Below are 15,333 nucleotides of genomic sequence, written 5' to 3'. Positions count from 1 at the left end.
TGAGAAGCTATGAATTTGAGGTTCATATCAAGATATATTCAAAGCTTTAGGTTCGAATACATAAATCTAATTAAATTGAATTAATAGTTGTGCTTTGAACTTCATATTCAAATCAATGTATATGCACTCGAAACTTTTGGTTCGGGTTCTTGACATATGTAGGCCTCACGGAATTCTGATTTTGATTAATACAAAATCAAGGAGTTTCATGTCCTTATATGCTTTTTAAATTCACTGAACTTCAGGCGCTCAATTATTTGGAATCAAAGAACTTCAGGTTCTGATTCAATCAAAAAGACTCGGGGTCTTAATCTAGCTATATGATGAGGATCGAGTAACTTCGGGCTCTGATCTTTTGTATAATACAAACTCATCATAAACAAGCTGTAATTAATTAAGATAATGCTTAAAATTAAATAAGTAAACCAATAAAAAAAAACATGGTATTATATTCAAGTGTAATAAGAATAAGAAAATTCATTTTTTCTTAAACGAGCATGATGAAGTCTGATGGGGAGTACAAAGAAACTATAAACCATGTGATGACTCTAGCTCATATAAGAAAATAGGGAAATCAGAGAAAGAAAACATACTAAGAGCAATATCGTGTTGATAATGTTTTATAAAACTAGAGGAAGAAAATATAGAGAGAAGTGATATACTGAAGATAAAGTTTCATTGTAACATCCCACATCGACCAACGGAGAGGGGATGATGTGCCTTATATGTACATGCCCGCCTCCATCTAGCACGAGGCCTTTTGGGAGCTCACTGGTTTCAGAGTCATTGAAACTTCGGGTTAAGCGACTTGGCACTAGAGCAATCCTGGATGAGTGACCCACCTGGGAAGTTGCTCGTGAGTTCCCAGAAATAAAACCGTGAGGTAGAGAAGGGGGCCCAAATCGAACAATATCGTGCTATGAGAGAGCCAATCCGGGATGTGACATTCATAATGTTTTTCCTTTATTCATCTTTGGTAGAACCACCTATATATAGGCTTACAAGATATGAGATTGAATACCATCATTTACAATATACCTATAGGTTACAAGCATTAATTACAAATACTTAGTGCATAGGTTACATAAAATCCAAGGGTGGAATACTAATTAAGAGGTATGGTGGTCATCCACCAACTCATGCATTACAAAAATACCATTTTACCCCTGCATTTAACAGAAAAAGTTAACAAAATTGACAACATGACCATTTGTCCTAATGAAACTGAAGTTGAAGGACCACAGGATCGATTTGAGGAACCAAAATGTTAATCGGGTAAAAATTCGGGAACCATTAAACCTAAAAACCCCTATTTATTTGATTTTGACCTAATGCAGCGTCTAATGACGTATTTAGTGTTGGACGCACTCAATCACTCACACGACACAACTATCGTATTATATGTTAGCCAATCCAGTGGCGTTTTCTCCACCACTTTAGGGTCCTACTTTAATCTTAAAGCTGGCTTAGATAGTCTGGATATATTTTTGGACAAATTATTACGTCTGTACAAGATGAAATTTTTTTATAGCACTTACATTATGGACCCTACATTGTAATGGAGGTAAGTATATTTCAACTATGGAGAATAAAGAAAAGAAACCTAATTCAACTGACAAGTTCTAATCTAATATGAAAATAATGTTCATCAATGAAAACATCACAAAAGTCCTTAATTAGAATTTCTTAAAATATTGTGCACTATGAAGAACTACATACCACTAGACTAGATTTGGTGATTATTTGCATCCTAGTGTCGGAAAATAACTAAGTCTCTCTATGGGTTAAAATATTATATGCATAGATAACTTTCTTTGGTGTTGGAAAATGCCAAATGCGCGTGGATGGCTTTTCATACTGGTCATGGCCTGATTCACAAGGCTGATTATCGAAAATGATTGTTTGGAGGTAATTAAGTCGTGAATTGAAATAAATTTGACATGAGCATAGAAGGAGAGTTGATAGAAGAACTGAAAGAGTTATTCTGTCACTTCATATTTGTATCCTTGCAACACCAACCTCATACATGTAATTTTGTGGCTCACCAATTAACCAAATTTGCTTTATCTTATAATGAGATATGTTACTAAATGGAAGAGAGGCCTAGCTAGCTTGACTCTTACCTTCATGATGATTTTTGTTATGAATGAAGTCTTTGGCCTCTAATCAAAATATAAAAAAATTACTGGTCACGGCCTGCTAGTCTTGGAAAAGTATATGCTAGCTAGTAGATTTTGCATTGGTGGTCAAGCACTGTGTTGGAAAATACCATAGAAATAATTCGGCAATTTGGGTTTTCCAATAGAAAGCAAAGAATCAAAGTTAATTTATAGCATGGAAACAAATATGAGACATCAAGAACCTTTGAAGGATTATTAGTTTTTTTATATTCGCTTTTAAAATTACATGTACTGCTATTTCCATCCACTTGACTTGAGGAGGTATAGCTTGTTTCCTAAATAGATCTAGGATTTTTTGAGCTTGCTTGTGTATTCTTTGTAAGAATCTTCTTTACTTAGTGGATTGCCTTGTCGGATGATGACCCCCAATTTTTCTCAGTGGTGGGTTTTTGGGTGAACAATTTTCTGGTTTTGTTCACGATTTTCTGGGTTTGTGTTCTTGCTGTTGACTAGTCATCATCTGATATTTGTTGTTCATATGGTTACGATGTATTCACACACTTACCACCTTTAGTTATTGCTAGCATAGGGGATGAGTAGATTGATCAGTCCTTCTGAGTGCCTAAGTTGTCACTAGTAATCTTCTAGGCTTGCACGTGTTTGGACCTAATTTGACACAGAGCCCAAGGAAAACAAAAGCCCATGACAATTTTTGGACAGCCACCTGCATTCCCTGAAATTGGGCCAAAACACACACTCAGCCCAAAGATTAGAGGCCTGAAGGATGAGACAAAAACAAAACCAGACAGTTCATGACCCAAATTATAATCAAGGGCCCACATCTAAAAGAAGCCCAACTCAGGAGGTATCTAAGAACGCAAAACCTGAGCCTCGGAGAAATAGAGAAAAAGAAAGGAATCAGTTCATGGTTCAACTCGAATTTGGGTTTGCCATTATTAAAAGAAAGAAAACCAAAACAGGAACAGACTCCATGTGATGTTTCTGACTTAGAAAAGTCAATATTTTCAATCTGGGATTAACAAAATCAGACGGCTAGGAGGAGACTTATCTGAATCTCTGCCATCAGAAGATCAGATCTTTTTTTACATATTTGGAAATAATATTTTTCTCCAAATGGAAGATCAAACTAACCATCACAGTTTGAAAAATATAGGGAAGTGATCTTAAGAACTGACTATTGAGAGCTTATCTACTAGAAATTGATCAAAACCCTCTTTCTTTACAATTAAAAATGAAAGATCTTTTTAAAGAAAATTGCCGCCCATTATTTAAAAGAATTACCCTACTCCAGATAAACATCTCTTATAAATACAAGAAGGAGTAAACAGGGAAAAGAACAATTAATCCAACACTCAAGTCATCAATCAAATAAACAACTCAAAATCAACCAGAAGCTCACTTGATTTCCAAGTGAAAACCAACTTTAGATCAGAATTCCCAAGGTTTAGACTTAAAAAATAAGTCATTCAAAACGAGATTCCTCTCATTACAAATTTGGTTCAGCAAAAAACCAAGACAGGTAGAGCTTGAGCTTTTCCCAAACATGAAAACCTCAACAAATTTTACAGTGCAATCTCTAGCCCACTGAAGTCCTTGAGAACAGCCACTTCGCCTCACAGATCAAGAAGCCGCAGTTCTGCCCACTCAGAAGCCTCACAAAAGCTTGAAGTGTATTAAAGCTCTGCCAAAATTAACCTTTGGTATCGATCTACAGCTGAAGCTTAGCACTGAAGTTGTTAACAAATTCAATCCAAATGATCAACCTCCTATCCAAATGTAAATGGAGTCCCAACTATCCTTTCTTTCTGCTAGCTTGGATATTTATGTTTATAGTTTTGTAAAAGGCAGTTCTGCTTAAGACAACTTAAATTCCATCAACCATTCTGGCCAGAACAACCTCTTTATACTGAGGTAAATTATTAAAGTCCTCACCAGTCTGAGGCAAGAAAAAAACTTACTTGGGAGATATTCCTCACCCAAATTCACAATCGCTTGTTTATGGAAATCAGTAACTTGGGGCGTAAGTTATCTATTCTAGAATAAGTCTGCTAGAATCTTCATTGCTAGCAGTGGCACGCTCATACACCAAAGAAAGCTTACTTGCTGACCAATCAATGGTTCACAAGGCAGTGGGGAACTTTGCCCTTCCACCACAGGAGTAATCACAAAACGGGTGAACAAAAACTGACACCTGATGGCTGTGGGTTGTAAATGACCAAAATGCCTCGAAAACAAGAATATAAATCCGAGCCCCTAACTCGTGGTTGCGCCGATAATCGTAGGCTACCTACGCACTCTTACCGAGAGATCAAGCCACACGTAGTTCTTTCTTCTCGCTCTAATATGTAATCGAATCTGCATCAGAAACATGGTTCTAGAGTTGGCATTCCGAGTATCCGACACTCTATTTTACGATTCGTCAAATATTATACGATCCTGGGAACGTTTAGATTAACCTATCTGAAAATGGTTACGATCCGACGGTTCAAAACTATTGAACCCGAAAATCACACAAGATGCGAGATATGTTAGGGGTTCAAACGTTAACCAAATTGAGATCCGCGAAATCCTAAGCGCTCGTGACAACATAAGGATCATTCTAAAACTGAATGTGATCTCCATCAATTTGTTTACGCACCGCCACACGCGCCAGCAGTGCGTGGGTGGCTTGATCAATTTTCGCGACTAGAAAAACTCAGAACTGCCGGCCCAAACTTCTAACTTAGGTAAAACACCCCATTTGGAACAACTTTTGTTCTTGGACCTACCCTAAAACCTGGCCGAAAGTGGCCGGAACAAAGACCCAAAAGTCTGCTAAAACCTAACTTAAAAATCGAACGATCTACGCTTGAAGTCTCTGAAATCCTACCCAACCAGCAGCTAGAGCATGGAAAATAGCTAGAAAACCATACCTTACTCGTCCGATTTGGTGGTCGGAGGTGTCCGAACGAGCTCCGTGAAATTCCATCAAAAACTGTCCAAACCGCCCTGTTTTGTGGCGATTTCCGGTGACCACGACTGCGGATCGAGGCTGGGATGGGCTGAGACTGAAAGAGGGGAGTGAGGTGGTTCGTTTGGCACCGGTCTTGCTCGAATTGGTGCTCGGAGATGAGAGAAATATTCTCCTAGAGTCGGCTGGTCGAGTTTTGACATAGGAGAAAGCTGGGTTTTTAAGAACTCAACTTCAAAATATTTACGGTTATGCCACTGAACTTCTTTTGATCGTAACTCCTTAGTTATAACTCTGATTTGAGCCCACTACGTGTCTACGGCCTCATCTCGCTGCATTTTACGCAAGGTATAACTAAAATCTCCAAATTCCTTTCCGGTCAAAAAGTCAACTTTTAAATCATTAAAATATTCTAAGGATATAATGGTCTTTTACTTGAATAAATTAATAATTAAATATTAATTAAGGACCGGGTTGTTACACCACAGGCTACAGCCAAGAGGAAGAAAAACAAGAGCAAAAATCAGAGGAGGTTCACCGATGAGCAAATCAAGTTGTTAAAGTCCATATTTGAAGCGGCTTATGCAGGTACTTTTACTTTAACTTCTACTGTTCGGCAGTGTGGCACCAAACGGTACCACAAATTGAACCGATGTCGTACAAACAAGAATCGGATGACACGGTATCATCCCGCTTAGACATCAACGCCAAATGGAACGGCATGAGATTGGCACAGTTTGGCACGGTTTCGGTATTCCGGTTTTGATGCCCAACCCTAGGGATAGACGCAGGGAAAAAAAATAAAGGAAACAGAGAGAAAAGAGAAGGAAATGAAAGAAAAAGGAAGAATAAAAAAATGTTGAGTGTGGGCCATAGCCCATACTGGTCATATCATGCGCTTGAAAGATGAAAACATACCTGGGACATTCTAGAGGAAAGAAAGACAGTTTAAATGTGTATTGGAAATAAAAATACATTTCTTAAATATTTTATTGGATTTAATTACTCGGGAAAATTGGGAAGTTACTTTTAGATGTCAAGGACAATAAAGTGGACTTATCTATATATATAAAGCAAAAGGCAGATAATGATAAAACATTCAAAATATCAGAAAATGCCCTTGGTTAATGCAAACATTAAGAATTGAAATTATTAATTAAATGAGGATAATATGGTAAATTCACACTTTTTCATATTAAAAGAAATTAAATTAAAAGAAAAATCAGATAATGACTCATATTTTTATAGAACACAACTACTCATTATTTTTTTTAATTTTAAAATAATTTTTAAAATTTTAAATAAAAGCCTCTCGCAGGCGTTGAAGCGCGGAGAGGCTAGTATTTATTATATTTAAATCATACGTAATCAATAAATTGAAATGTGAGAGAGTGTTTTTTCTTTTCGAAAAGATACCTTCATAATAGGCGGAGAAACCGCAACAGAACAACATCAACAGAGGGCCCAAAGACACAAAGGAAACTGGAGGGTGCCCCAACAAGCACTAGCAGACAATAAAGTTGCCAGTACAAACAATGCAATAAGCTAAAAGAGGAAAGAAACATCAGACATGGACAAGATCCATTGTCAACTCTAACTAGCTTGGGAGGAACAGATTACACACGAAGGGGGCAAGGCAGCCCCATCTTTGTTCAGAACACGAGTTAAACACAAATAATGGTGACAAGCAAGCAAAACCATTGACCAGCCACCAATTTTGGGACTAAAAAAAATGTGATTGTTGCCTTCTTTTTTTTGTAGTGTATCCCTTTTATAGGGACTTTACTACACACTATAGTCAAGATAGCATTTAAAGCTATGAAGAAAATTAAAAAACATGCAGGGGCAGCTGCCTTTTTGCGAAGATTACACACTATGCCGTCCAAATTTACACGCTACAAATTAAAGTCTCCCCTCCTCAAGCTGCTACACAAACACATTAGCCAAATTAAACTGATATCATGGGGCTTTACTACTCTATTTCTCTTGTGTTTTTCTCATCTTTTTGCATCCAAGTTCTCATCCTTCACTCAGTATGTCTTTGTTTGGCCCTTCCCGGAAATGAGACTGACCGACTAGCCTTGCTTGAAGTCAAGGCTAGAATAACCAGCGACCCCTTTGGAGTTCTGGCTTCATGGAATGAAACCAACCACTTTTTGATAACTATGGAGAAGAAGAAGTGCTGAAGAGAGAAAAGTAAAGCTCTGTATATTCTCTGAAATTGTGTTTTTACATTATGATTAAATGAACCACACACCCAAGCTTATATAGCTGTGTAACCATAAGCTAACCTGCTTAACAGATTGCTTAACAGACTAACTAAGCATACTACTAAGCACGTGAAGGGCTAACAAACTTGCCACCTCACCAAGGACACGTGTCACTAGTAACATCAGCTAACATTCCCCCTCAATCTCAGCTGGGTTGTTACCTAGCCTGAGATTGGAACGATGTCGAATGAACACTGGACTATGAAGGCCCTTGGTAAGAATATCTGCAACCTGACCATCTGTGGGAATATATTGCACAACCAGATCTCGACATTGAACTCTTTCTCTAACAAAGTGATAATCGATCTCCAAATGTTTAATACGCGAGTGAAAAACTGGATTGACACTAAGAGCCAATGCTGACATATTATCACTATGAATAATAGGTGCCTCTGGCAGTGTCATATGCAAATCACACATTATCTGTCTAATCCAAGCAATGTCTGCTGCACAATTGGCTAGAGCACGGTATTCGGCTTCAGTGGAACTACGAGAGACTGCAGCTTGTTTCTTCGATGACCATGAGATTGGATTATCACCAAGAAATACAACATAACCTGTGGTAGAACGTCTGGTGTTAGGATCACCTGCCCAATCAGAGTCACAATAGCCAGATAAAAGCATAGAGCCAGGAGAGAATGTGATCCCATACTGAAGAGTACCTTGCAGATATCGCAAGATACGTTTGACCAAAGCAAAATGTGTATCAGTGGGAGCATTCATAAATTGACACACTGTGTTTACTGCAAAAGCAATATCTGGTCGTGTAAAGGTCAAATATTGTAATGCTCCAACAAGACTTCGATACAATGTTGGATCAGAAAGAAAAGTACCTTCATCTTTCAACACAGATCTGATGAGGTTTAATTGGAGTCAAACATGGTTTACAAGTGTCCATGCCTCGCTTGTTAAACAAATCTCCAAAGATACTTAGCTTGATTGACAAATATATCACCATTGTCCGATAATGAACCTCTAATCCGAAAATAGGTAAGACGACCTATGTCTTTCATATCAAATACCTCCCCCAAAGAATCAATAACAGATTGTACCACTTGTGTATCGATCCAGTGATGATTATATCATCAACATACAATAATAGAATAACCACAGAGGTAGAATTTTGTCTGACAAAAGACTAGGATCTGAGTGAGATGATTGAAACCCCAAAGAAGGCGATAACCTGTAAACTTGGCATTCCATGCACGCGGTGCCTTTAAACCATATAGGGATTTGTAATTTGCACACATAATTAGATATGTAGAGTCAGTAAAACCTTGAGGTTGCCTCATATAAACCTCTTCTTGTAATTCCCCATGAAGGAAAGCATTTTTTACATCCAATTGCCGTAAATCCCATTTAAACATAGCAGCTAAACTGAGTACTAATCTGACTGTGGTGTGTCTCACTACAGACTAAATGTTTCGTCATAATCCAAACCATGCTCTTGACTCAATCCTTGAGCGACCAGCCTAGCTTTGTATCTAGAAATTGTTCCATCTGAATTTCTTTTTATTTTATATATCCACCTACATCCTACAATATTCTTGTCAGGAGGAGAAGGAACAAGATTACATGTACCTTGTAATTGAAGAGCTTGATTTCTCTGCCATAGCCGTTGCCATTCTCGTTGAGCCGTCGCCTTAAAATAAGTTGAGCCTCGTGTTCTATGACGTAAGTAAGCATAGTTGCAAAGCATGAGAATTCTGGAAATTGTCTTTTCTGAAGAACCCCAGACTTGAGTCTGGTTTGCATAGGATGACAATTAATAGAATGAGGCATTGCATAGGCATCCGATGACTCATGAATATTTGAGTTAGGTGGAATAGGTAACACTACCTCCAATTGATTGGTTGAAGTAACAGGTAATATAGAACCTGATGAGAACTCCAAGGACTCAATATTATTGGACATTGGAAGTTCTGAATGAGGTTCCATAGAAGACTGAGCAGAAGATGCCTAGAATTGAGGGTTTATTAGGAGTCTTAACCATTGTCGCCGTAAGATAATTTTGTCAAGTGGCAGTATCAATTGCAATCTGTGCTATAGGGATATGATTTGTATGGGCATTTTGATGGCACTACTGTGTGTCCACCGAAATTTACAATCTCGAGTCAGAGGAGTCACAACAGAGATTACATGAAGATTATAGGTCTTGGATTCAAGTTGATAAGGCACTTTCAAGTTGATAAGGCACTTTTGATTCAAGTTGATAAGGCACTTTCAAGTTGATAAGGCACTTTCAAGTTGATAAGGCACTTTTGAATCCAAGACCTATAATCTTCAGAATCTCTGTGACTCCTCCTGACTCGTAGATTGTAAATTTCGGTGGACACACAGTAGTGCCATCAAAATGCCCATACAAATCATATCCCTATAGCACAGATTGCAATTGATACTGCCACTTGACAAAATTATCTTCTGACAGCTTAATGGTTAAGACTCCTAATAAACCTCAACCCTAGGCATCTTCGCTCACTTCTATGGAACCTCATTCAGAACTTCCAATGTCCAATAATATTGAGTCCTTGGAGTTCTCATCAAGTTCTATATTACCTGTTACTTCAACCAATCAATTGGAGGTAGTGTTACCTATTCCACCTAACTCAAATATTCATGAGTCATCAGATGCCTATGCAATGCCTCATTCTATTAATTGTCATCCTATGCAAACCAGACTCAAGTCTGGGGTTCTTCAGAAAAGACAATTTCCAGAATTCTCATGCTTTGCAACTATGCTTACTTCATCATAGAACCCGAGGCTCCAACTTATTTTAAGGCAAAGCAACAGCTCAACTGTAATGGCAACAGGCTATGGCAGAGGAAATCCAAGCTCTTCAATTACAAGGTACATGGAATCTTGTTCCTTCTCCTCCTGACAAGAATATTGTAGGATGTAGGTGGATATATAAAATAAAAAGAAATTCAGATGGAACAATTTCTAGATACAAAGCTAGGCTGGTCGCTCAAGGATTCAATCAAGAGCATGGTTTGGATTATGACGAACATTTAGTCCTGTAGTGAGACACACCACAGTGATTAGTACTCAGTTTAGCTGCTATGTTTAAATGGGATTTACGGCAATTGGATGTAAAAAATGCTTTCCTTCATGGGGAATTACAAGAAGAGGTTTATATGAGGCAACCTCAAGGTTTTACTGACTCTACATATCCTAATTATGTGTGCAAATTACAGAAATCCCTATATGGTTTAAAACAGGCACCGCGTGCATGGAATGCCAAGTTTACAGGTTATCTGCCTTCTTTGGGGTTTCACTCATCTCACTCAGATCCTAGTCTATTTGTCAGACAAAATTCTACCTCTGTGGTTATTCTATTATTGTATGTTGATGATATAATCATCACTGGATCAGATACACAAGTGGTACAATCTGTTATTGATTCTTTGGGGGAGGTATTTGATATGAAAGACATAGGTCGTCTTACCTATTTTCTGGGATTGGAGGTTCATTATCAGGACAATGGTGATATTTTTGTCAATCAAGCTAAGTATGCTCGAGATTTGTTTAACAAGGCAAACAGGGCTTCTTGCCTCAAGATCACTGTACTTTGTGTCTCAATAAAAGCTTCGTGCTTCAACAATGGCGTTGTGCCTCAGGAAGAAGAAAATATCAGAAATTAAACAGCTTCGTGCTTCAATATAGGCTTCGTGCCGTAATAGGAGCTTTATGCCTCAATTCACTGAATCATTTGACCTAAATTCAATGTCGATGCAGAGAACAAGTTTAGAATTCATACCAGAGCTGAATTTATTGAACGAAGAAGAAGCTCAAACACAAGCAAAGAATCGCATCCAGAATCGCAAGATTGTGCAGCACGAAATTTCCATGAAAACCCGCCATGAAAGGTACAGAATCAAGCTTTTCAAGCGGAGCGGAAGCCGGAGATCAAGAGCCGAAGCTCTGATACCATGATAACTATGGAGAAGAAGAAGTGTTGAAGAGAGAAAAGTAAAGCTCTGTATATTCTCTGAAATTGTGTTTTTACATTATGATTAAATGAACCACAGACCCAAGCTTATATAGCTGTGTAACCATAAGCTAACCTGCTTAACAGATTGCTTAACAGACTAACCAAGCATACTACTAAGCACGTGAAGGGCTAACAAACTTGCCACCTCACCAAGGACACGTGTCACTAGTAACATCAACTAACACTTTTGAGGTTGGCATGGCGTTACATGTGGCCGTCGTCACCAGAGAGTCACCAGCTTGTCCCTCAAGTCGTTGAAACTTGCAGGCTCTATATCACTCCATGTTGGAAACTTGAGCTTTTTGAGAGCATTTCATCTCCAAAACAACAGCTTCAGCCATGAAACTCCTTCAGCAATTGGCCGTCTATGCAGATTGGAAGATCTACGACTGCACAACAATTCACTAACCGGTGAAATTCCCTCTCATATATCAGGTTGCTCTCAACTCATAGCTATCATTCTTGCTAACAATTTTCTGGTGGGAAAAATTCCAGAGGAGCTTGGCACCTTGTCCAAGCTAAGATATATTAGCATTCACCACAACCACCTTATGGGAAGTGTCCCTTACTCTTTCGGCAACTTATCATCTCTTGAAGATCTTTATGCATCTTCTAATAATTTAACTGGGAGTATTCCAGATATTTTTGGCCAACTGACCAATTTAGGTTATCTTGCATTGGATCAAAATGGCTTATCTGGTGTGATCCTTCCCTCATTTTTCAATCTCTCTTCTTTCACCGCATTTAGTGCCTCTTTAAACCAAATACAAGGTACTTTGCCCTCAAACTTAGGCACTGTCTTCCGAAGTCTAAAATTCTTTAGTATCAACGATAACAAATTTAGTGGACCTATCCCTGCTTCAATATCTAATGCTTCAAATCTAGTTATACTTCAAATGGGACAAAACCAACCGCATGGAAAAGTCCCTTCTTTGAAAAATTTGATTAGACTTGAGGAGTTAGTTCTTGCCTACAATCATCTTGGAAGTTGGGGGATTGGTGACTTGACCTTTCTCTGCGATTTGACTAATGCCACCCGTTTAAGAAGACTGCAAATTGATGCAAACACTTTCGGTGGTATGATGCCTCAATGCATAGCAAACTTGTCCTCTTCTCTTCTATTCTTCCACGTAAGTGACAATAAGATATTTGGAAGCATCCCAAACGGCATTGGAAATCTGGTCAACGTGGAGAGTATTTGGCTGTCTGGAAACCAATTTTCAGGTCACATCCCCCCTCATGTAGGCAAGCTTCAGAACTTATATGAATTATATATGCATAGCAACTTTCTCTCCGGGAATGTTCCATCTCTTGGAAATGTAAGTCGATTGGCTAAATTATATCTTAATAGCAACAAACTTCAAGGCAATGTCCTATCAAGTTTAGCAGTGTGTCACAATTTGTTGGTCTTATCTCTTGGCGATAACGATTTTAATGGGAATATATCGCAAGAGATCACTGGTCTCTCCTCCTTACATTATTTGAGTTTATCTCAAAATCATTTCACTGGTTCCCTTCCCCGGGATATGGGAAAGTTAATAAATCTAGAGTATTTAGATATCTCTGGGAACAAGTTATTTGGTGAAATTCCGCCAAGCCTTGGTAGTTGTATTAAATTAGAATATCTAGACATGCATGGAAACTTCTTCGAAGGGAAAATTCCATCATCCTTGGCTTCACTAAGAGGTCTTACAGATTTCTATCTCTGTCAAAACAACTTCTCAGGCGTGATTCCAGAATTCTTGGAGCGGTTTCAAGTTTTGCAATCCTTGAACCTATCTTTCAACAATTTTGAGGGCAGCGTACCAATCAATGGAATTTTCAAGAATGCAACTGCCACATCAGTGGAAGGAAATAGTAAACTTTGTGGCGGCATTCCTGAATTTCATTTGCCAAAATGCAGAGTTCCACAAAAAAGAGGGCTGAGTCCAACCATGAAATTGATAATCTCTCTGGTTTTTGGGATACTCGGAGTCATTTTGGTACTAACATTCTTGTACCGTCAATGCTTACGAAGGGGAAAAAAGGAAAGCGCTTCAAGTGATTCAGAAGAATTTCTCAGGTTATCTTACCAAAGTCTTCTAAAGGCAACAAACGAATTCTCCATTGCCAACCTGATTGGCATGGGAAGTTTTGGGTCTGTTTATAAAGGAGTACTTGAAGATGGTGGAACAACAATTGCCATCAAGGTTTTCAATCTCATTCGTCGTGAAGCCTACAAAAGTTTCACTGCTGAGTGTGAGGCTTTGAAAAATATAAGACACCGTAATCTTGTGAAAGTACTCTCGGTGTGTTCAGGTTCTGACTATCGCGGTAATGATTTCAAGGCCTTAATTTATGAGTTCATGGTTAATGGAAGTTTAGAGGAATGGTTGCATCCTGCTGGAACAAATGGAGAGATAAATGATGGGCAAAGGAGCTTAACTTTTTGTCAAAGATTGAACATAGCGATTGGACATGTAGGTGACTTTGGGTTGGCAAAATTCCTTCCCATAACTTCTCAAACCAGTTCTGGTAATCAATCAAGCTCGCTCGGAATAAAAGGAACAATTGGCTATACTCCTCCAGGTACATAATCTTTCCTGTTTCATTTTCGCAACATTTTTTCAGTATTTATGTTAATATTTGAAACATTAAATCTGAAAGCACTTAATTAGAAATTTTTTTTTTGGGGGGGTTTTAAATTGAGCAAACGCAGAGTATGGTATGGGACACAACGTGTGGATACAAGGAGATGTGTACAGTTATGGCATTCTGCTGCTCGAGATGTTTACAGGAAGAAAACCGACCGACAATCTGTTTCAAGGAACTTTAACCCTTCATAACTTTTTGTCAAGGCCGCTGTGCCTGAGCAATTGGTAGAGATTGTGGATCCCGTTCTTGTTCAGGAAATGGTGCAGGCGGAGATGAGCACTAGGAATCATCGTAATGAGGATAACGCAAGGCTTCGCATGAAAACCGAAGAATGCTTGATTTCAATTTTAGAAATTGGTCTTGCTTGCTCTGCAGAGTTGCCTGGCGAAAGGTTGGACATTAGTGATGTTGTGGCACAGATGTGTCAGATCAGAAAAAAGCACACTGTGCAGCATTAGCATGTAATATAGTGTTACTGTTCCCTTTTTTTGGACGAAAGTGTTACTGTTTCCTTACTCATTTATTTTCCATCCAGAATATCCTCTCTCTCTCTCTCTCTCAAGAAAAACCCTAAAATTTCCCTCAGCCGCCAGCTCCATTGGTATTGGTGTTTGTAATGACCCTGGGCTTGAATTATAAATGCATTATCACACGACACAACTATCTTATAACATATGGTGGACGCACTCACTCAGTCGCTCACACGCTACTTTAGATAGTCTGGATATATTTTGGACCAATTACATTCCTACTTTAATCTTAATCGATGGACACTACATTTAGTGGAGGTAATTATATCTCAACTATGGACAAAAAAGAAAAGAATCCTATTTTCAATGATGAAAATAATGTTCATCATTGAAAATGTCACAGAAGTCCTCGGGTAATTATTTGCATCCTAGTGTTGAAAATAACCTATCTCTATGGGAGAGAACTTTTCTTTGGTGTCGGCAAATGCCAAATACACGCTGATAGCTTTTGACACTAGTCGTGGCCAGCTAGTCTTGGAAAATACTAGTTTTGTATCAAATTCCATCTCACAAAGTTGGAAAAGTATATACAACCGAGTAGACTTTGCATTGGTCAAGCACTATAGTTTTCCGACTTTTTGTAAGTTGGAATAATTGGATGGCATATGCTGCTGCTTACCTAAAGAGTTCAGAAATACATGGTCCTATAATCAATTAGCATCTAGCAGACTATTTTTCTTCAAAGAAATAATTGATACGTACAGAGAGAATCAATCTATAAACGTGTGTAAATTTGAAATGAACACTATCACGTGGAGCTGGTGTCAAACAATTCTCAACACTTAGATCACCAAGCAGATGTATGAGACATTGACT

General features: G+C 38.3%; 1 protein-coding gene across 1 annotated transcript; it reads left to right on the top strand.

The window, feature by feature from the left end:
* The first annotated feature begins 7,052 nt into the window (after positions 1 to 7,052).
* LOC103331470 (LRR receptor-like serine/threonine-protein kinase EFR) lies at positions 7,053 to 14,506 on the top strand. The gene is given in 4 exon segments (XM_089051708.1): positions 7,053 to 7,251; positions 11,546 to 13,921; positions 14,052 to 14,179; positions 14,182 to 14,506. Coding segments are annotated over 4 exon segments (2,967 nt in total). The 3' UTR covers positions 14,446 to 14,506.
* Positions 14,507 to 15,333: the final 827 nt, after the last annotated feature.

This window comes from Prunus mume, linkage group LG5 (genome assembly GCF_029339155.1).
Source record: "Prunus mume cultivar Tortuosa linkage group LG5, ASM2933915v1, whole genome shotgun sequence".
Lineage (NCBI taxonomy): Eukaryota > Viridiplantae > Streptophyta > Magnoliopsida > Rosales > Rosaceae > Prunus > Prunus mume.
The sequence above is the reverse complement of the archived record's forward strand: the minus strand, read 5'-3'. Positions and strand labels throughout refer to the sequence as shown.